This window comes from Coregonus clupeaformis, unplaced genomic scaffold, assembly GCF_020615455.1.
Source record: "Coregonus clupeaformis isolate EN_2021a unplaced genomic scaffold, ASM2061545v1 scaf0525, whole genome shotgun sequence".
Taxonomy (NCBI): Eukaryota; Metazoa; Chordata; class Actinopteri; order Salmoniformes; family Salmonidae; genus Coregonus; species Coregonus clupeaformis.
In genome coordinates this window covers 183,516-205,091 of record NW_025533980.1, presented here as the reverse complement: position 1 = coordinate 205,091, position 21,576 = coordinate 183,516, and the positions used below count along the sequence as shown (strand labels likewise).

General features: G+C 42.8%; 1 protein-coding gene across 1 annotated transcript in view; it reads right to left on the bottom strand.

The window, feature by feature from the left end:
- LOC121537649 (nck-associated protein 5-like) overlaps nt 1-21,576 on the bottom strand; it is a 145,016-nt gene that overhangs the window by 21,920 nt on the left and 101,520 nt on the right. The window contains 7 exon segments of the mRNA XM_045215814.1: nt 109-887; nt 1,580-1,768; nt 2,857-2,961; nt 11,857-11,976; nt 12,241-12,279; nt 14,681-14,749; nt 21,041-21,217. Coding sequence (XP_045071749.1) covers nt 109-887; nt 1,580-1,768; nt 2,857-2,961; nt 11,857-11,976; nt 12,241-12,279; nt 14,681-14,749; nt 21,041-21,217 — 1,478 coding nt within the window.

Below are 21,576 nucleotides of genomic sequence, written 5' to 3'. Positions count from 1 at the left end.
CTCCTCAGACTGGGTTTTGGCCCCCTTGTGTTCCTTGATTAGGCAGAAGGGCCTGGGTCTTCCGTCAGCAGACTGGGTTCGGCCAGGTTCCCTCCTCAAGCAATGTACGGAAGCAGCTTGTCAGCATCCCTCGAGAGCCTCTTGATGTCCTTCTGTAGTTGCTCAGCTGTCCGGCTAACAGGCAGCCGGTGGTCACTGACCTCAGAGTGCAGATCCTCAGGATCGGTGTCTGAGAGGTGGAGGGGGCATTCAGCCTCTGTGGGGCTGACATCAAAGTGCAACAGGGAGGGGTTTAGAACAGCTGAGGTCCGTCCCCCAGAGAGGAAACTGTTGATGAAGCTCTTGAGTTTTTCCGGCCGCTCCTTGGAGTTATAGCCGGACGGGTGCTTCGTACCCATGCTGCAGTTAATATCCTCTACTACGCCACTGTCCTGCAGCCCGTCCCAGCTACACAGACTGTCCGAGACGCTGTGCGACAGCTTCCTGAAGTACATCCAGCCTCCGTCCTTACTGGGGACGCTGTCTCGTCTGCAGTACGCCGAATGTAGTGACTCGTCATCCGCATCGTCAGAGTCGTACACAAACCTTTTGCACCCCACCCCTGAGACAGTGGTCCTTCCCACATAAGTGGGCTTGGAGATTCCCTTGCTCCCACTCTTAATCCCCAGAGAGTAGATACCCTCATTAGAGTTCATGCAGTCCTTGTCGCCCGACTTGGAGACCCCGGAGGATGAGGAGCCTTTGGGTTTTCTCCTCTGGAGCTTCCAGGCGCCTTCTAGGATGTGGCTCTCCTTCCTCCTTGTTGGGAGCTGCTCCTCCAGGGGGGCGCAGACGTTTCCGGGGGCTGAGGAACCCAGGCTCAACCTCTTCTCCCACGTCAGAGATGACTGCAGGAGAAATACAGAGAGACAGAAGTTATTAGAAAACTCAGAGAGGACAGTAGGTGATTGAGAGACAGACACACAGACACATCATTCGAAAATACATAGACACGTCATTCAAAAAGTCAGCTAAATTGAGCTGTGCAACAGCAATCCCAGGATGAATATAAGGGCATTCAAGCACATGTAGTACTTCTCAGAGGATTGGTGATTGTGGCCCACTCTCATTCTCTACAACAGAGTTGATTGTGGAGTCAGATGATTACTTTGTCAAGCTGTTACTCAGTCTGCAATTTGTTTGACTCCCTTTCAAATGTTCTAATGGAGATACTAAGCACTTTGGGGTATGGCTCAAGCTAAATATTTAATGCTTTGATTAATTATAATTTTTTCCTATTGCAGCCTATCAGGATTCTATATAATTTCATTTTATTGGTTTCTGCCAGTGAATTGAGGTTTAGCTAATGTTAAAATATTGCATATCACATTTCCACGGTCTCGGTTTGTGAAACGTGTAATCTGGTGAGACAGATTTCTTCATAAGAGACATTTTAGTTCAGCTATGTGTTACGTCAATTTTTTATTTATTTTTAAAGCTGATTGAAACCCCACATTGATAAAGTCTATAAATGAGAGAGACAGAGACAAATAAAAATAGAGAGAGACAGAGTGAGGAGAGGTTGGTCTGGTCATCATACTATTTTCCCACAGGAGCGTCCATCGTTCCAGGTGTAGGAGCCACTGGAGTATTCACTGCAGGCACTAGACAGGGACAGCTCGCTGCTGCTACAGCTGCTGCGTGGGTAGACAGGCGCTTGCACCGTCAGACTCAGCTGGCTCAAACACTTGGCCACAGGAAGTCCCGCCTTTCCGTTCAGTTGGACATCCTGCAGGACGGATTCCAAAGACACCATTAGTCATGATTTAGTGCCACATACATTCATGAGTCTGGATAAAGGGGATTAAGGTTGAGAAGGTAGAGAAAATGATGAGCGATGCAGGATAACGCTACAAAAACTCTGATTAACAAACCATATTTCAGCTTGTTAATCAGGGAATCTATGACTATGCAATGTCGAATCACTGGTGCATTTTACAAGGCTGTCCAAAAACACACCGCTTTTTTGCATCTCTCATAAAAAACGGGGTCTTTTGCATGTCTGTTGACTGCTTTACCGGTGGCTGATATTTTATGTGTGTACTTTCACTTTTTGGGGTTCTCAGTATTCCTGTAAAGTGTTGCGATAGCTACTGCTTCGACTCTATAATTAGCCAGTGAGATACAAATGATCCATCATACTTTCAGAAGCAATCTCCCCAACAGATGTTTTCTGCATCAGTCCTATTCCACAATTCTGTCCAAACAAATGTCGATTCAGAATTCTAATCAACTGTTCAGTCAGAGAGATAATAGGAAGCAAACTAATTGGCCCAGGAAATCTGTCCCGATCTGCACTGCAAGTATATCACATTTGTGCGTCTTCTTTTCCCAAACTCATTATCTTGTCGCAAAGACATGAATACATTATCAGATTTCAACATTATTACACCATCACTTATTCACTTCCTTCTTTTCTGCCACATTTCTATACTATAAATGAAGGTTTATCAGGTTGTGTCCTCAATGAGTAAAAGGACATGAGACCAGAGTGAATTCATTTTAAGACCTTAATACATAATATATAAGATGACTAATGTACAACACTGTCCCGCGGACTCATTTTTACTGAATACGAGCCTCAATCGATGGTCCTTTGGTAATATGACAAGTATTTATACCTTTTAGAGCAAAGTGATACTGCCAACTCGGCTTGCCGAGAACAGCGGATCAAATCCCCAAATAGTTAGGGCTGGTATTTTAATCCTCTCGAATGATTTCTCTGGGCTATACGTCAGTTATGATGCCTGGACAATACATATGGGTGAGGCTGGGGCGAAAAGAATATGCCATTGGTTTGTTTTCAATCAGTCTTACATGAGGTGGAGAGTCAGTGTTCCTGGATAGCAGGAAGCTTTTGCTTCTCTCAGGCTCCAGGAGGAGATCAGCGGCAGACAAATCCATGATCCGAGAGTGGAGTTTCTGAAAGGATAAGGAAGGCCAAGGTCTTAATGAACGTCTCCACTACATACAGAAATATATCAACTACATAGAGAAGGCATTTAACACATTCAACTGAACAGAAGAATGTGGCAATCAAACAACTATATTATATTGCATGCTGTTTTGCCTTTAATATTGGTGTTCTGTATCAATCACACCTTTCCAGTAGTAGATTAATGAATATACAATAGAAAGTCTACCATCAAACATAAATCATTTTCATACAAAGATCCTAGAAAAAAATCTCACAACGAAAACAAGAAAATTCACATTTGAGCGGGTCTCAAAACGCTTTGGTTCAGCCGCACTTTCCCAGGGTTTGAAAGTAACCCTCTTTCTGCCTCCACTGAGATCCTAAGCAGGGCACTCTTCAATAGTCTTAGACTCAATGTCATTAATGTCATCTGTTAAGAATAATTCATGTGAATGGGAATTAATTGCATTGGGGAGCGAGGGATTCCTTTGATTTTTTTATTCATATTCAAACATTATTTTGCGATCCATTCTTTTCTTTGGTTTCCGTTCATAGGGGAAGGATACAAAACCAACTACATTTTCACATATTAATCCTCCAATCTAATTACCACCCGGTTCCCCGTGCTCGGATCTACTTAACGGCAAACGTGCTGTAACAAAACACTCCATTTATGCCACATTCCCCTCCAAGGGCAACTTTAATGCTCGTTTAGGGAGGATATTTTCTGCTGCGCTCATATCTATTTTTAATTTCTCCATCTCGATAATGCAATACAATTGCCAGATTGCTGTACACTGCACTTACTTTCCTTCCCGTGCTCTGTACGCCCACTGTAGATGAACATAACCGTCAGAAGGATTTCACGCCGCTGTGAGAGTCACCTTGTGGAACTTTTAGTGTGAGGTATATGAGCTTTAGTCCATCTATAGTCTTCCTTCAGTGTTTTACACAATTAATCCCAATCATTTTTAAATTATGAAAATGATTATTTGCTTGCATAATCTCATTACATCATTAGTTGGAGATGCATGCGACATCCCACAATGTTCCTTTAACATAAAAAAAGTATATCTGATTAAAAAATAAAAGGAGAGGGTATACAATACAGGCCTAACGTAATATATGGTTACTCCATTTCTTACTCAGTACAACAATAGAAATGCAATTTCTACCTCACGTCATCTCTGTTCGACTACTCAGACTACCCAGATGGCTTGAGTATAAAGCTACTCCTCTACTAAATCACAGACGACACTCAGAACATGTTTATTAAACAACAGTTTCACACCTCGTAAACACTCCGCCGCACAGCTGTGTCATTCAGGAAGCACTGATCTCAAACTCCTTGCCCAAGGCCAAACCATAGTATCACATGATCCATTATTTCATACAAACATCCATGTTACCACCTGTTTAAGTGTGAGACTCCGATGCGAGATTTTGTGCTATCTACCATTACACTGAGTAACAGGGACAGAGCTACAGTAACGAGGTGAAAATAGCCTTTAGCATGAAGACACTGGCTCACTACATGAGTCCACTTATCCAACAAAGAAACAGAGAGCCAGACAATAAGTTGAAAAGCTTGAAATCAGTCTCTGTGCTAGTGATCAACACACCGGCCGAGCCCTGGGGTCCCAGAGGCTTCGAGCTAACAAGCCTTCCTGCAAACGCAGTGTGAAAGCCATAGAGATACATGTAGATACACTATTGCATTGTATTTACATCTACGGTGGAAACCGTATTTCAGGAAGCCATATTCCTTTTACTTGGGATGACAGCCCCTTGTAACCAGTTTTCTTTTGAATCTCCAAGAAAAAATGTATTCATGATAAGATGGATAACAATCCTAGTCCTTGGTTTCATAATCCCAGCCTTGGGCAATGACAATGGCCACTTGAACATTGTGTTCAGAACATCCATGGACTAGTGTCAAAGGATCAATAGTCACAATCTCACTGAAAGCAGGAAACTAACCAAGGCCACCTGAAAGATACCTATAGACCTACCAGGTATCTACAGGTCTCCTTCCTTATAAGGCTCAATATGTTATATAACATTTGTGATGACTGCTGCACTAGTGTAATACAAATCATGCAATGTGAAGTGAGGCTTTAGTAGGCTGAAAGAACACTAGCTAATACATGTATGTTCACCATATGGTGTTCCTTAGGCTAAAGAAACACTTCCAAGGACATAAAAGCACATTCATTTTGGTTGACTTGACATCGAATCTCAATGCATTGAATTTAAATCGATCAAAAAAAAGTTTGAAAAGCTGCAAAGGCTTGCTTGTGTGTGAGCCACCCTCTGCGAAACACAGAGAATGAATAGAAATAGTTCCAAGTGGTGCTGCTAATTGTAAATGCATTTACAGTGCCTTTGGAAGGTATTCAGACCCCTTTACTTTTTTTTGTTACGTTACAGCCTTATTCTAAAATTGATTAAATAAAAAAGAATCCTCAGCAATCTACACACAATACCCCATAAAGACGAAGCGAAATGTTTGCACATTTATTAAACAGAAATACCTTATTTACATAAGTATTCAGCCCATTTCCTATGACTTGAAATTGAGCTCAGGTGCATCCTGTTTCCATTGATCATCCTCAAGATGTTTCTATAAATTGATTGGAGTCCATCTGTGGTACATTCAATTGATTGGACATGATTTGGAAAGGCACACACCTGTCTATATAAGGTCCCACAGTTGACAGTGCATGTCAGAGCAAAAACCAAGCCATGAGGACGAAGCAATTGTCCGTAGAGCTCCGAGACAGGATTGTGTCGAGGCATAGATCTGGGGAAGGGTACCAAAACATGTCTGCAGCATTGAAGGTCCCCAAGAACACAGTGGCCTCCATCATTCTTAAATGGAAGAAGTTTGGAACCACCAAGACTCTTCCTAGAGCTGGCCGCCTGGACAAACTGAGCAATCGGGGGAGAAGGGCCATGGTCAGGGAGGTGACCAAGAACCTGATGGTCACTCTGACAGAGCTCTAGAGTTCCTCTGTGGAGATGGGAGAACCTTCCAGAAGGACAACCATCTCTACAGCACTCCACCAATCAATTCCTTATAGTAAAGAGCCATATGGAAGCCACTCCTCAGTAAAAGGCACATGACAGCCCGCTTGGAGTTTGCCAAAGGCACCTAAAGACTCTCAGACCATGAGAAACAGGATGCTCTGGTCTGATGAAACCAAAATTGAACTCTTTGACCTAAATGCCAAGCGTCACGTCTGGAGGAAACCTGGCACCATCGCTACGGTGAAGCATGGTGGTGGCAGCATCATGCTGTGGGGATGTTTTTCAGCGGCAGGGACTGGGAGACTAGTCAGGATCGAGGGAAAGATGAACGGAGCAAAGTACAGAGAGATCCTTGATGAAAACCTGCTCCAGAGTGCTCAGGAACTCAGACTGGGGCGAAGGGTCACATTCCAACAGGACAACAACCCTAAGCACACAGCCAAGACAACGCAGGAGTGGCTTCGGGACAAGTCTCTGAATGTCCTTGAGTGGTCCAGACAGAGCCCGGACTTGAACCCGATCGAACATCTCTGGAGAGACCTGAAAATAGCTGTGCAGCATCGCTCCCCATCCAACCTGACAGAGCTTGAGAGGATCTGCAGGGAAGAATGGGAGAAACTCCCCAAATACAGGTATGCGAAGCTTGTAGCGTCATACCCAAGAAGACTCAATGCTGTAATCGCTGCTAAAGGTGCTTTAACAAAGTACTGAGTAAAGGGTCTGAATACTTATGTAAATTGGATATTTCCGTTTTTCATTTGTAATAAATTAGCAAAAATGTCTAAAAACTCATTTTTGCTTTGTCATTATGGGGTATTGTGTGTAGAAAAAAAACACAATTTAATACATTTTAGAATAAGGCTGTACCGTAACAAAATGTGAAAAAAGTCAAGGCGTCTTAATACTTTCTGAAGGCACTGTATATGTGCAAATTAGTGCAAATTGGAACTAGTTTAAGGGAACATGGATGTAAACTGGAGATGTGAAATAAATCACATTTAGATGATCACTTTATCTCCCTAGAGTCCCAAATGAATCCTCCCTCTTGTTTCTCTTTCCGTAATCTCAGCCCCATTTAGACTGAGCTTAAGGGGACACTGTGACTCTATCCTACAGACCAGCTAAACAATGATAGGCTATAATGGCAATATTCCAATGAATTAAATGATATTGATTTCCAATGGCTTTTTGTACAAGTAATTGGTTAGTATTTTGATGTGTGTGTGTGTGTGTGTGTGTGTGTGGGTTGGTTCTTCTAACCTTGTGGGGACCTAACATCCCATTAAGTCCCCTCAAGGATAGTAAAATGAGGAATATTCTCCCCCATGAGGACAAAGACTATTTTAAGTTTAGGGGTTTAGTTTAGGGTTAGGTTTACAATTAGGGTTAGGGTAAGGGTAAGGGTTAAGGGAAAATAGGATTATAAAAGGAAATCAATTTTACATCCCCATGAGGATAGAAGAACAAAATGTGTGTGTGTGTCTGTGTGTGTGAGTATGTGCAATTTCAATTGAGTTGAAATTTCTCAACCCATCGTGCAGTGCTGTATATCTGCAGCAACTGGAGAAAAACATTTTTTTTTTAAATTGTTTCAAATAATACACTCAATTTCGACAGTATATATTTTATTTTATTTTCATAAATGGTGACCATGTAATGTTCTCATTACATCTTGTCTGGTTCTGTCGTATTGTACAGCATATTGTGTGCTAGCAGGGACCTGGAGGGATATGGCATCAATACTCTCTTTCACAGCAGATAGTCTAGTTGGACTATTTTTGGGAAATTCTGAACCTTTGAGGTCATCTCGGTGGAATGCTCCATATTTTATAACTTGGTCCAAGTCGATTTGGTCAAGAGCGGTCGCGATCGATGGGGATGTGGAAAAGGATTAGACTCAATGTGCTCTCTTGTTCTCCATCGTGAGTTAATTTATGAAATATAGAAATAATGATAGAGCTGTTTAAACTGGATTAAATGGGAACGTAGTACAGTATATAAACAGCATGTTGAGACTAATCGATTTTATTTAATACTTTTTTGCACAGTTGATGCACATTTGATGCTAAATAGTTTTAAATTTGTTTGTTAGGTATAATCACATTTTTATATAAAATATATTATTGTTTATTGCTTACACATTTATGCAAAGACTTAAAATTGAGAATTAAAGGTAAGTGACAGCAATTAAATGAAAAGGTTTAAATCACATGTTCTGCTTATTTGTAGTTGAATATGCATATCATATTCATATCATGTACATTACTGTGAATTAATGGAGCAAAATATACCTACTACAGGTTGTTCTAAACCAAGTATTTTCTTGAATACCGCTTAACTTGCCATTATGACCTACAGTTTATATGTAGATGAGAATTCTTCCCCTGTAGCTGACTCAGTCCAGGTTGTCCTTTACAGTGGACTTTACATGCCAGATGGCGTCTCTCTCACCATAAAGCCCATAATATAAATGTATTTCTCTCTGAAGCCATATCGCTCCTCTCCAGGGTATAGGCTGTCCACACAGGGGGATGGGAGTGGTTGAGTGTCAGGAGAAGAGAAGGGGGGGCTGATGTTATCGTAGGGGTGCAGGATTACACCTCCTCAGCACAGTCATCAATGATTCAGTCAATAGTGTCACAAGGCCCCTGATGGGGAGGGGTGTGGAGAGGGAGGGGGACATGGGGGCGGACAGCTCCCCCATCTCTGTGTCTCTCCGGGCTAGCCTAGCCTCACTGTACCTGACCGTGTGGAAGTGTGATCTAGCCAAGGACGGAGGCGCACTGAGGGAGTTCACCTTCTCTGTTACTGCCTATTACCTGATCTACGTTTGATGCTGCACTCAAGGCTTGGTCTTCCCTTAGTCAGAGGATACAGGTAACGTATAACAGTGAATTGGCTAAGCTATGACAAAACATGTGTCTTGTACTACACTGAGAAATTAACCAGAATAGGAATACTGTACAGACAATGCAGTTAACAAAACCCCAGCAAAGGCAACACTGAGGGGAACCATAGTGCAAAAGTCCATCAAAATTCAGACGGCAAAAATGACTGAATGGTACTGCGTAGCTACTATGTCCTGCCGGAGGGGCCTGGGAAGTTTCCACGGTAACCAGAACCTACTTTTACGGATAATTGACAACTCAATTACCACTCGCCTGTCACTTTTGATAAGGCTGCATAAGTGGAAGGAGGGAATTATTATTCACTACTTACACACCTTACTAAACACCTGGCCGAACTGCAGCAAACAGAGCCTTGAAGCGTATGAAATGCCACATTACATGAAGCGACAGTAGGTCAAGCATATTCCCAGTATTCCTAATCACAATCTCAATAGAGAGCAGTGATTTGTTATCAGGGAAATTCAAGATGGCCCCAGGGGCCAATAACACATTTAATTACCGACTCCCAGAACAGTAGAAATTAAATACCAATGCGGGTGATAAAAACAGCCAAACACCTGACACTCTCTGACTGAAAGGAAATATTAATAAGTGTAGCTCTACTGTCGCTAATGATTATTTGATGGTAGGTTATGGTATAAAGGTAATTCATGCAAACCAGAAGGTTACCCGCAGCCATTTTAGAGGGCAAAATATTAGGCTACTTCAAGAGAAATTATCCACAATAAGTAGCAGGGGAAAGGGTTGAGCATACTGATTTCAAACCCATGTTTTAATTGACTCAATCAATCATATACTCTTTCAGCACTTGTATTACTAGTCACCTTTGTCACAGCCACCTTTATAGAGAAATTAATTTCAGAAACAGAAACAAGGTTTACAACCTGAAACATATTGACAAAACCACAACCGTGAAAGAATCATGAGCTTTTCAATAAAATGAATGACTGTTCGAGGAATCAATGTAAAAATACAAAAGAGCATCCTATAACGTATGATTTAGCTATCGCTTACACAACTGTCAATTATTTTCTTGTTGTTTAATATGCTGGCAGACATCAGTTGGACATAAAGTTGGAAATCAATCTTTCAAATCTCTCCGCCTCCTACACAATAAAATCTCACTTCCTCACCGCTGAAAAAGTGTCTTGCTACAAATCCTCATTCCTGGCATACTCCCTTGTGAAAAGCCAGAGGCTGTATCCCAAATGGTACCCTATTTTCTACATAGTGCACTTCTTTTGACCAGAGCGCTATGGGCTCTGGTCAAAAGTAGTGCACTATACAGGGAATAGGATGCCATTTGGGACATAGACCGAGGCTCCTGCTACACAAGCAAATAGATGTACGGTATATTGCTCTCTTCAAAGTCCTGTTGATCACATTCTATATTGAAAACAAATGCTCTACTGAAAAGACTGAATACGCTAACATTTACTCTTATAACCAGAACATACATATTGGTTTATTAAATCGAAATATTATTAAATAGTTACAAATAGTTAATAAACAATTACACATTTCACTTTATCCATGCCCTGGTTTAGTTGGGACAAAAATAGTGCATCCACAGCTTTGCTCAATCTGTTGGGACGATGAAAATGCCTCCCTTCCGCCACAAAATTGCACCCTTCACTGGACAATGTGGACTGTGACTTTCAATTATCCATATGTCCACATCAGTTGCTAGCGGAGGGCGACTGACAGAGGGCATACTCTCTCCTGAACTTGAAGTAGATAAAGGATTGTCGTCAGCGCGCTCTTTGCCATTCTCATTTATATATTTTGTCAACAACTGAACAAACTGGGATGAAGGTCTATTGATCGAAACATTGCTTAAATGAGATCCATTAAAATGGTCTGTGGACTATTCAAGAATACCAATGTGCTGGAGGCTTTTGTTTTTCAGATTTTGTCAACAATAAAAAAGTTATTCTTCAACTATAACTTTCTTTGTTTCTGTACCTGGATGTGTTGACTTGTATAGTACCTGCACTCAGCTCTCCCCTGAGCTCCTCTCATCCATCCTTTCTGTGCCACATGTTCTCATTAAGACCAGTCTGAGTTTCATTATCTGTCTGTGCCCTGGTCCCATGTACCCCATCCCCCTGTGCTCACTCTCACACCCCACATCTCCCTCCCTTACACTGTGGCAGTCTGAGAGCCTCCACCCACCACTCTGAAAGGAGTTAAGGTAACGAGAGCTGGACAGCCATTGCGGGAAATGAGATTAAGGAAAATCCATGAGGCCATTTTATAGCAGACATTGTTGTCAATATTTCTCTCTCTGTCTCTCTCTGCAGTGACTGGAGTAAATTATTTCTGAGAGTTACAGTAAGTGTGCATTCCTACTCACGGCAGACTACACACACACACGGGCACACACCCACCCCCCCTCCTCTCTCTAGCATCTATATCTGTGTAACGTGCCACAAGGTCTGGTGCGCTAGAGGTAATTTGGTTGAGAGGTTTACCGTCCCCCGAGAGAGCCCAGGATGGATGACGCGAGTCTGGGTACTTTCTCAAATGATCTTGTCTGAGCCCCGCAGCCCCGTGGAGGCTGGATGGTTCATGAGCACATAGTTTTTTAGTGATGATGACATCACAGACCCCGGACTCAGGATCACATCGCCATCACAAAAAGATGGATGATCTAATATCGCTGCTCTTCAGAAGTTTGAAGTGAGCAAATTGTCCTTACACCCACACTGTTGCCTTCAACGATATTGAATACAAGAAACAACATAGTTCTAATACTGAAACTAATAACAGTGAAATGCTATTTTAACTCCATCAGTCGGGCACCTCTGAGTCATGGTCAATAGTTGCTCTGTAGGGTTCTATCGTGGTTCTGGGACAATGAGGTTCTATAGTGGTTCTGGGCAATGAGGTTCTGTAGTGGTTCTGGGACAAGGAGGTTCTATAGTGGTTCTGGGACTAGATGAGTGGACAGGTCCCTACCTGCAGGAGCAGGTCTGATGCGGGTCGGACTCGCTGCTGGAAGAGGACACTCATGGTCCGGTTTTGTTGCTCCAGGTCAAACACTCTGGTCCGCAACTTCAGACACTCCTCCCTCAGATCCTGCAAGGGGAAGAACAACAGAGAGAGAGAGTTATTACAAACAGAGGTGTGAACTTCCAGTCATGTGTGACTGTCCTAATATGGACACCATAAAAGTTGATTAGTTAACAGGAGATAGTGAGAAGTGTCTCACAAAAAGTGAATGTTAAGATTAAGTTTTGAGCTACTGTATTGCATACATGTCTAACAACATAATTGGATCTAATAATAGTCTCATTCTGAGACATTTTTATCCCACAGTTGCTATGGAAACCAGACTCCTACCTTTTGTGTGAGCAGTGCCTGCACAACTTGATTGGCAACCTAAAACAGAGTGAAAAAAAATAAACAAGAATTATCCAAACGTTTTATGCAAGCTGTTTAGTGACTGACTATAATATGGTGGCTGTTATGGCACCCAGACGAGTGAGAAAGAAAGAAAGAAAGAAAGAAAGAAAGAAAGAAAGAAAGAAAGAAAGAAAGAAAGAAAGAAAGAAAGAAAGAAAGAAAGAAAGAAAGAAAATGGTCCCAATTGACCCACGCCCTCAACTCTAAACTGCCCCTGCCCTGTGCATGCCGACGCTGCACTATCTCACTCCGACCGCTTACAAAATTATTACAGGCTTTAGTGAACACGATGTCCCAATACATTACAGCATTGTCCCCCCGTCTGCCTTCCCTTGGAGGAGTGTGTTGATTCCTAATGGGCCCAATCATCATACATCTGACGCAGGGTGGCAGAGAAGGCCAGTAGCGGCCCGGTGAAGCAGAACAGTTTGGAGCCTGACGCGCTGCATGTCTTCATGATGTTTAATTGTCTTCTGTTGATCCAGTATTGACAGCAGTGTCATGGCTGATGTAGTGGCTTGGAGGGTAGGGGACTGTGTCCTGAATGACACCCTATCCCTTATATACTGCACTACATGACCCTATGGGCCCTGGTCAAAGTAGTGCACTATATAGGGAATAGGGTGTCATTTGTGACACAGCGGGCAGTCTAAGAGAAGAAGTGACGGGCTAAAGCACTGTTGTGCCTGGGCTTTGGCCGCAGAGTGTCTCACACCCCTACCACTCTCTGAGTTTAGACCGCAATGCCCCATCGACTTCTACTCTGATTACAGCCCATTGATTGCTCGTTAATTCACTGTACGCATTCATTTGCTTTTTCTCAGAGGTGTCCTCTCTCCCTCTATTGAATAACGGGAGATATGATGAAGTGATTGAGCCCTGTGGGGAGTGATACAGAGCTGCTCCTGTAAAACTGAAGGGCACTAATTCCAAGAATATTTAATGATCTTCAAGTTAGAATCAAAATTACAACAACTGATAAATGAAACAACAACTTATAAAGGCTTTATAGAGCATTCATAGTTCAAGTCATGGCATAACAGTCCATTACATCTGATGCATTGCCACATGTGGCATGACTCCTTTACCAGCCTTTCAATAGCATGACATTTGCCCATGTTTACCAAGTGGAACCCTAAAAGATATCCTAACGTGAGTGGCCAGCCCAAATAGCATACCAAACAACCACCACTCTTCTTATATAGAGATAATTTTCCACAATGTTTTTATTTTATTTTTGTATCATTACGAAACAAGCCCTGCGTTCTCTACAGTTTCCAATGGCCCTGAGCCCATCGGCAGAGTTGTTAGAGCTGTGGAGACTCCCACATCACAACATGCTCATTAGTGAGCTAGCTCCCGTCAGAAGAGCCCACAGAGGGCAACACAACACCAGACCAGACAACAGAACAGCTCTGGCTTTTTGAGGGCACACAAGTGGAAAAGGGATTTGGTCTGGGCCCACCCCAGGCGTTAACCTCCAAAGCTACAGCACGGTGTAGAGTTTCATACAGTATGCTTGGAGCATTGCAAAGCAATTGCCTACCACGGTTGGACTGTTAACAACAGAGCTAAAGTATTGCTAACTCTCCTTTCATCTCTCTATCCCTTTCTCTCTCTTTCTTTCTCCTTTTCTTTCTTTCATTCTCTCGGTCTTTCTCTGTCCCACCATCCATCTACGTCTCCCCCTCCCCACCCCCTCTGGCACCAGAGCCCAGATCTCAGGTCATATAAGCTCCAGTAGCTGGCACCACAGTGTATTAAACCAGTCTGTCCCTTCTGGCACCCGTGGGCCTCCAGCCTTCCCTCAGGGTGACTCAGCGTGCGGGCCGAGCCAACAAGCTCATTAATTGCTGTCATTCGGATCCCTCAAGCCACCATTTACCCAGCTTCTCCCACAACACAGTTCACCTTTCGGACGCCAAGTACCTTTTTCTCCATAATCACATTTCCTTTGGAGAGGAATTACTTTGGAATTGCATTGATAGAATTTGACAGCAGGACATTTGTGCATTGAGAAAGATCTCAAAGAAAGTCAATAAAGGTAGAGAAGGATACTGGAAAATAGTGCAGTGTTTGTAACCTGTTTGATCAATACCGTGAGTGAGATCTTAGAGATAGTCGCTAAAGGTAGCTGGAAAAGAATACAACTCATAATAAGTCACCGAATAGGAAAGAACAGAATATAACAATAGTTTTTCATATGGGGGGCGAGTATGAAAAATGTATGCACTCACTAATTGTAAGTCGCTCTGGATAAGAGCGTCTGCTAAATGACTAAAATGTCAAATGTAGGCTATCATTAGTGTGGTGAAAAATAGGATTCCCTCACTGAGGTTCAGGGCTGGGTGAATAGAGTGAGGGTTGGACTACTCACCTCATCCAGACAATGCTCATACTGCTCCCTCTGGCTCTCATTCTCCATGGCCAAGGCTGAGTTTTCCTCCTGTACAGCAAAATAAAACACACTTAGTGACAACTGAAATCCATTGAGAGCTTGTCATTAAAAGCAATTCAGACAGTTTGTATGCATCAGACTTGTTTATGAGTAACTTACCAAACAGTAATTTTACATTTTTACATTTTAGTCATTTAGCAGACGCTCATATCCAGAGCGACTTACAGTTAGTGAGTGCATAAATTTTTTCGGTTATAGAACAATCAACATATAATTATCTACGTTGATTGACATACACTAAACAAAAATATAAATGCAACATGCAACAATTTCAACGATTTTACTGAGTTACAGTTCATATGAGGAAATCAGTAAATTGAAATGAATTCATTAGGCCGTAATCTATGGATTTCACGTGACTGGGAATACAGATATGCATCTGTTGGTCACAGATAAAGAAAAGGTAGGGGCATGGATCAGAAAACCAGTCAGTACTGTATCTGGTGTGACCACCATTTGCCTCATGCAGCGCGACACATCTCCTTTGCATAGAGTTGATCAGGCTGTTGATTGTGGCCTGTGGAATGTTGTCCCACTCCTCTTCAATGGCTGTGCGAAGTTGCTGGATATTGGCGGGAACTGGAACACGCTGTCATACACGTCGATCCAGAGCATCCCAAACATGCTCAATGGGTGACATGTCTGTTGAGTATGCAGGCCATGGAAGAACTGGGACATTTTCAGTTTCCAGGAATTGTGTACAGATCCTTACAACATGGGGCCATGCATTATCATCCTGAAACATGAGGTGATGGCGGCGGATGAATGGCACGACAATGGGCCTCAGGATCTCGTCACGGTATCTCTGTGCATTCAAATTGCCAACGATAAAATGCAATTGTGTTCATTGTCCGTAGCTTATGCCTGACCATACCATAACCCCCACCGTCACCATGGGGCACTCTGTTCACAACGTTGACATCAGCAAATCGCTCGCCCACACAACGCCATACACGTGGTCTGCAGTTGTGAGGCCGGATGGACATACAGCCAAATTCTCTAAAACGACGTTGGAGGTGGTTTATGGTAGAGAAATTAACATCAATTTCTCTGTCAACAACTCTGGTGGCCATTCCTACGGTCAGCATGCCAATTACACTCTCCCTCAAAACTTGAGACATCTGTGGCATTGTGTTGTGTGACAAAACTGCACATTTTAGAGTGGCCTTTTATTGTCCAAGGTGCACCTGTGTAATGATCATGCTGTTTAATCAGCTTCTAAATATGCCAAACCTGTCAGGTGGATGGATTATCTTGGTAAAAGGAGAAATGCTCACCAACAGGGATGTAAACTAATTTGTGCACAACATTTTAGAGAAATAAGCTTTTTGTGCGTATTGAACATTTCTGGGATCTTTTATTTCAGCTCATGAAACATGGGACCAACCCTTTACATGTTGCGTTTATATTTTTGTTCAGTGTAGATGTGAAATGATACTGCATATGTGGCCAATGAAAATAATTCCAAAGGTATTTGTAGTCTCTCCAATCTTTGTTTTCATATGAAAGATTATTGATGCAACAAATCATACAGTGGGGAAAAAAAGTATTTAGTCAGCCACCAATTGTGCAAGTTTTCCCACTTAAAAAGATGAGAGAGGCCTGTAATTTCCATCATAGGTAAACGTCAACTATGACAGACAAATTGAGAGAAAAAAAATCCAGAAAATCACATTGTAGGATTTTTAATGAATTTATTTGCAAATTATGGTGGAAAATAAGTATTTGGTCACCTACAAACAAGCAAGATTTCTGGCTCTCACAGACCTGTAACTTCTTTAAGAGGCTCCTCTGTCCTCCACTCGTTACCTGTATTAATGGCACCTGTTTGAACTTGTTATCAGTATAAAAGACACCTGTCCACAACCTCAAACAGTCACACTCCAAACTCCACTATGGCCAAGACCAAAGAGCTGTCAAAGGACACCAGAAACAAAATTGTAGACCTGCACCAGGCTGGGAAGACTGAATCTGCAATAGGTAAGCAGCTTGGTTTGAAGAAATCAACTGTGGGAGCAATTATTAGGAAATGGAAGACATACAAGACCACTGATAATCTCCCTCGATCTGGGGCTCCACGCAAGATCTCACCCCGTGGGGTCAAAATGATCACAAGAACGGTGAGCAAAACTCCCATAACCACACGGGGGGACCTAGTGAATGACCTGCAGAGAGCTGGGACCAAAGTAACAAAGCCTACCATCAGTAACACACTACGCCGACAGGGACTCAAATCCTGCAGTGCCAGACGTGTCCCTCTGCTTAAGCCAGTACATGTCCAGGCCCGTCTGAAGTTTGCTAGAGTGCATTTGGATGATCCAGAAGAGGATTGGGAGAATGTCATATGGTCAGATGAAACCAAAATATAACTTTTTGGTAAAAACTCAACTCGTCGTGTTTGGAGGACAAAGAATGCTGAGTTGCATCCAAAGAACACCATACCTACTGTGAAGCATGGGGGTGGAAACATCATGCTTTGGGGGCTGTTTTTTCTGCAAAGGGACCAGGACGACTGATCCGTGTAAAGGAAAGAATGAATGGGGCCATGTATCGTGAGATTTTGAGTGAAAACCTCCTTCCATCAGCAAGGGCATTGAAGATGAAACGTGGCTGGGTCTTTCAGCATGACAATGATCCCAAACACACCGCCCGGGCAACGAAGGAGTGGCTTCGTAAGAAGCATTTCAAGGTCCTGGAGTGGCCTAGCCAGTCCCCAGATCTCAACCCCATAGAAAATCTTTGGAGGGAGTTGAAAGTCTGTGTTGCCCAGCGACAGCCCCAAAACATCACTGCTCTAGAGGAGGTCTGCATGGAGGAATGGGCCAAAATACCAGCAACAGTGTGTGAAAACCTTGTGAAGACTTACAGAAAACGTTTGACCTGTGTCATTGCCAACAAAGGGTATATAACAAAGTATTGAGAAACTTTGTTATTGACCAAATACTTATTTTCCACCATAATTTGCAAATACATTCATAAAAAATCCTACAATGTGATTTTCTGGAGAAAAAAAATCTCATTTTGTCTGTCATAGTTGACGTGTACCTATGATGACAATTACAGGCCTCTCTCATCTTTTAAGTGGGAGAACTTGCACAATTGGTGGCTGACTAAATACTTTTTTCCCCCACTGTATCTGTGTGTTGTACCGCAAGACTACGCTGCCACAGAACAAGATAACAACAAGAGAGGATTCGCCGAGGTGGAAAAGGTCAGGTGTCAACCATAAGACCGGGGCCAACTAATAAAAACCTGCAGAAGTATCTCACAATGAAAGGTCAAGGGGATTGAAGTTATGATCTTGAACTTTAAAGGTACAAGTAAGAAGTTACGTAGAATGGGCTAGAATGGGCTAATGTGAATATGTTCTTGTTTTGGGGGGGGCGTGAATATTGCTTCACCTTTTAAGGGAGAGGGGCTATTGATCTCCTCTTTTTCTAGTTTGTCAAATGCAGGCGGGCCAGGCAGGCCATATTAGAAGCTGTCAACATCGCTCCGGCTAGCTCGCCTCTCTCGCCACATGCCCCTTTAGTACAAACAGCCAGCCTTTGATTAAAACCCAGGCCAAATAATTGCACCTAACATATTCCACTGCCTTAATCGAAATGGCACAGAGCTATAACAAAAGAGCAACTTTGAGATGTACATGAAAAGCCCTTTACAAATAAAAAGTATTATTAGTAAGTATTAATATTAGTAAAGTAAAAGTTTTTAGTGAAGGCACATAATTACCCAAAGGTTGCATATAAACATGTTTTCTGATGTTTTTATCATATTCTTTGTGTGGGTAGTAACAGGTTGAATCATCTTTCTCTATGGAACAAGGGGTTGGTGAAAGGGGAAGTGTCGTGCTATATTGACAACATTGTTGATTTGGGTAGTATGTGAAAAATATGTCTAGTTCCATCAAACTGAACCTATCAGTACCTGATAAACACACATCAAAAAGCATGCATGATGAATGCTGAACGTTTTCTGCTTGCACTAAAAGCATTTGAAATACTTTCATTATAGTGTTATTTTACCATCCTGTATTGCAAAACATCATGGAGAAAGTTTGACATTGCAGACATAATCTAACAATACAAATATTATTTGAACCTGGCAGAAAAATAGGTAGGCATAATCAATATTAGTGTGAATGAATGCAGTGCTCGGCTGCGATACATTATCAACAAATGCTAAACTAAATAAATATCCCATGTCAGAAAAAACATTTTGATTGGGGAGGAAAATAGCAACTAAATCACATAATAAACATGTATTTATATTAGCACATCCTGTCAATGTATTGCTCCTGCAGCTGCTACAATTACAGTATAGCAACTACAACTGCTATTGCCATAGATTTTGAAACATATAAATGATGCATGCCATTATAAGTTGCTTTTTATAGAATAGAATACATGCTTGATGATCCAGGTAGTTTTTTCCTGCAGAGTCCCCATGATTAGCGACTAGAATCATAAATGCATTTTACTTTAAAACTTCAATGGAAGGTAACTAGCTAGAGAACAGAGTTATAGACAACAGGAGTTTTTGCTTCTGGCTCACAGTAGGTTTGAATTGGGGTGAGGAGGGGATGTATGGAAAGGGGTAGAGCTGGCTGCACCTCAGTCAGTTCTCACTCTGTCTGTAATTGAACAGGAGTTAGAGCCAACCCTGCACTGAGACCAGAGTGCCAGCTGTCCTTCTGTGACGCCTGTACACCAGGCCTACTTTCCCTGGCACCCGGGTGCCAACTGTGCCAACCAAGCTGCATGAGCACAAGGCTGGGCAATGGGCATGCACACTTGCTCAAACTGCAGACAGTTACCCAAGACCCAGTCACTTGCTTGCTCTGGTGCTCTGTCTTACCATGGAGTCTCTACAACACTTGCTTGTGTGGAAAGCTAGAAGCATTGAGAGTTGAGCTGGAATGGATGAGTTCGTTATAGGTATATAATTTGTAGCGGTAACTTGTATTCCATCCTATGTCCACTCGAGATGAATCCCAACTCATTTTGTCCTTTGACCGAATGTCTACTCACTCAACAACCTTTAACCGATCTTTCAAGCATCTGTGAAAAGAATACCCATTTTTTTCTCCAAGATGGATTTTTTCAAAAGGATTCAATCTAAGCTTAAAATAAGCACCATTTATAAAGGCGTAACATGCCCACCATGATAATTAATGATATCAGTTGGGCTTGGCTGGTGGGGGGGGAATAGAAATGGGCGCCCTTACTTAGTGTCACCACCGTTTACACATAATAAAGGCCAGTGATGTATTGCCTCGCCGTTGTTTTAGCCGGTTCTCTTCTGGAGGAGCATCCATCACAGATGCGGGTGGATGGAAGAAAATGGCAGATAACTTTCGATAAACTCATTTAGAATGTAGCTTTTTGCGGTAATGCGACAAATCGCGAGACAGGCCAGCCATTATTTTCTTTGACTGCAGGGAAGATAACTTGTACAGTGATAGAGGAGCCATAAAGCAACAAGCAATTACACTGCATTTTGTTGTAATTAGCCTTAACTGCAATTTCTGTCAGTGTGGAGTTAGTGTCACCGTTAATAATGTCTGTAGAACGTGCCAGTTTCTTGGGTCTTTGTGTCTCTGGCAGGTTTTCTCATGTCTGAGCTGTCCATAGTGGCTGAGGAGAAGACCTGGGTTCAAGTAGTATTTTTATTTTTTTTTCAAATACTTTCTCTGCACTTGATTGAGCTTGGTTGAGCTTGGCTGGCCGCAATGGGCCAATGGAGTAGTCCTAAAAGTGCAAAACCAAACCCTTCCGATTGGGCACTCCGGGGGGGGGCTCGATCAAACGCTCAAAGTATTTTAACATTAGCCACAGACCCTCGCGGCATCAGCCAGGGCCACTTCATAAATGATTAGGTGGGTCTCCGAGCGTAATTCGATTAAGTCTTAATAGTCTTAGCCCCTTTAATTGCTGAGGAGATCTGAAAGCCTGGTGTGTCAGTCTAGTGGGTGTACTGTATGGTCGGAAACAATCAGAATCAGAAGGATTACTCAAAATGGATTTCTGACTCAACTGTTGCTAATGCTGAGAACAGAACACACACTGGAACAATGGTGGAGCGATGTGGAAACTAACAAAGACCCAAAACCTGGGCCCTCGTGGAGTGCTTTGCTCTTCAAACAGCAGAGCACACGAGACTTTGATAAGACCATTATGCTCCAGACTGCAACCAGCAGAACGGAGAGCCTGGTCGCAGAGGGAGAAGAAGAGGAGGGAGGAGAAGAGAACAGAGGCGGAGCCATTTTTTGAACCGTACCTCTAGGGTGCGCAGACGCTCCAGAAGGAGCTTTGTTTGGTCCTGAAACTCCTCCGCTCCGCTGATGCTGCCGATGTCGGCCAGCGAAGGGTCTCCAGAAGACGGCAGTGGGCCGCTACCGCCGCCGTTCTGCTCCAGGCTGTCACGCGTCTTCTGCACCTCCTCCGAGAGTTTATCCTGATAGACAGATGAGAGGAAAGAGGGAGAGAGAGCGATAGAGAGCGAGAGAAAGGGAGAGAGAGAGAGTGTGAGAAGGAGAAAGAGAGAAAGAAAGAGAGAAAGACAAAGGTGGGAGAAGAAGAAGAGAGAGAGAGAAAAATAAACAGAAAGACCGAGAGAACAGAGAGGAGCGAGAGAGGGGAAGAGAAAAATAAAACGATTCAACAACACGACTCCAAAACATCCCCTAATCCCTAATCGCATTTCACTTGTATTTCCAAAGAGTGGCAGTGACCTTGAGACCTCTCCATCTTGTCTGCCGATAGGGGACCCCACATCCCCTTTTCTCCCCCTGCCTCAGTCTCTAGCTGTGACAC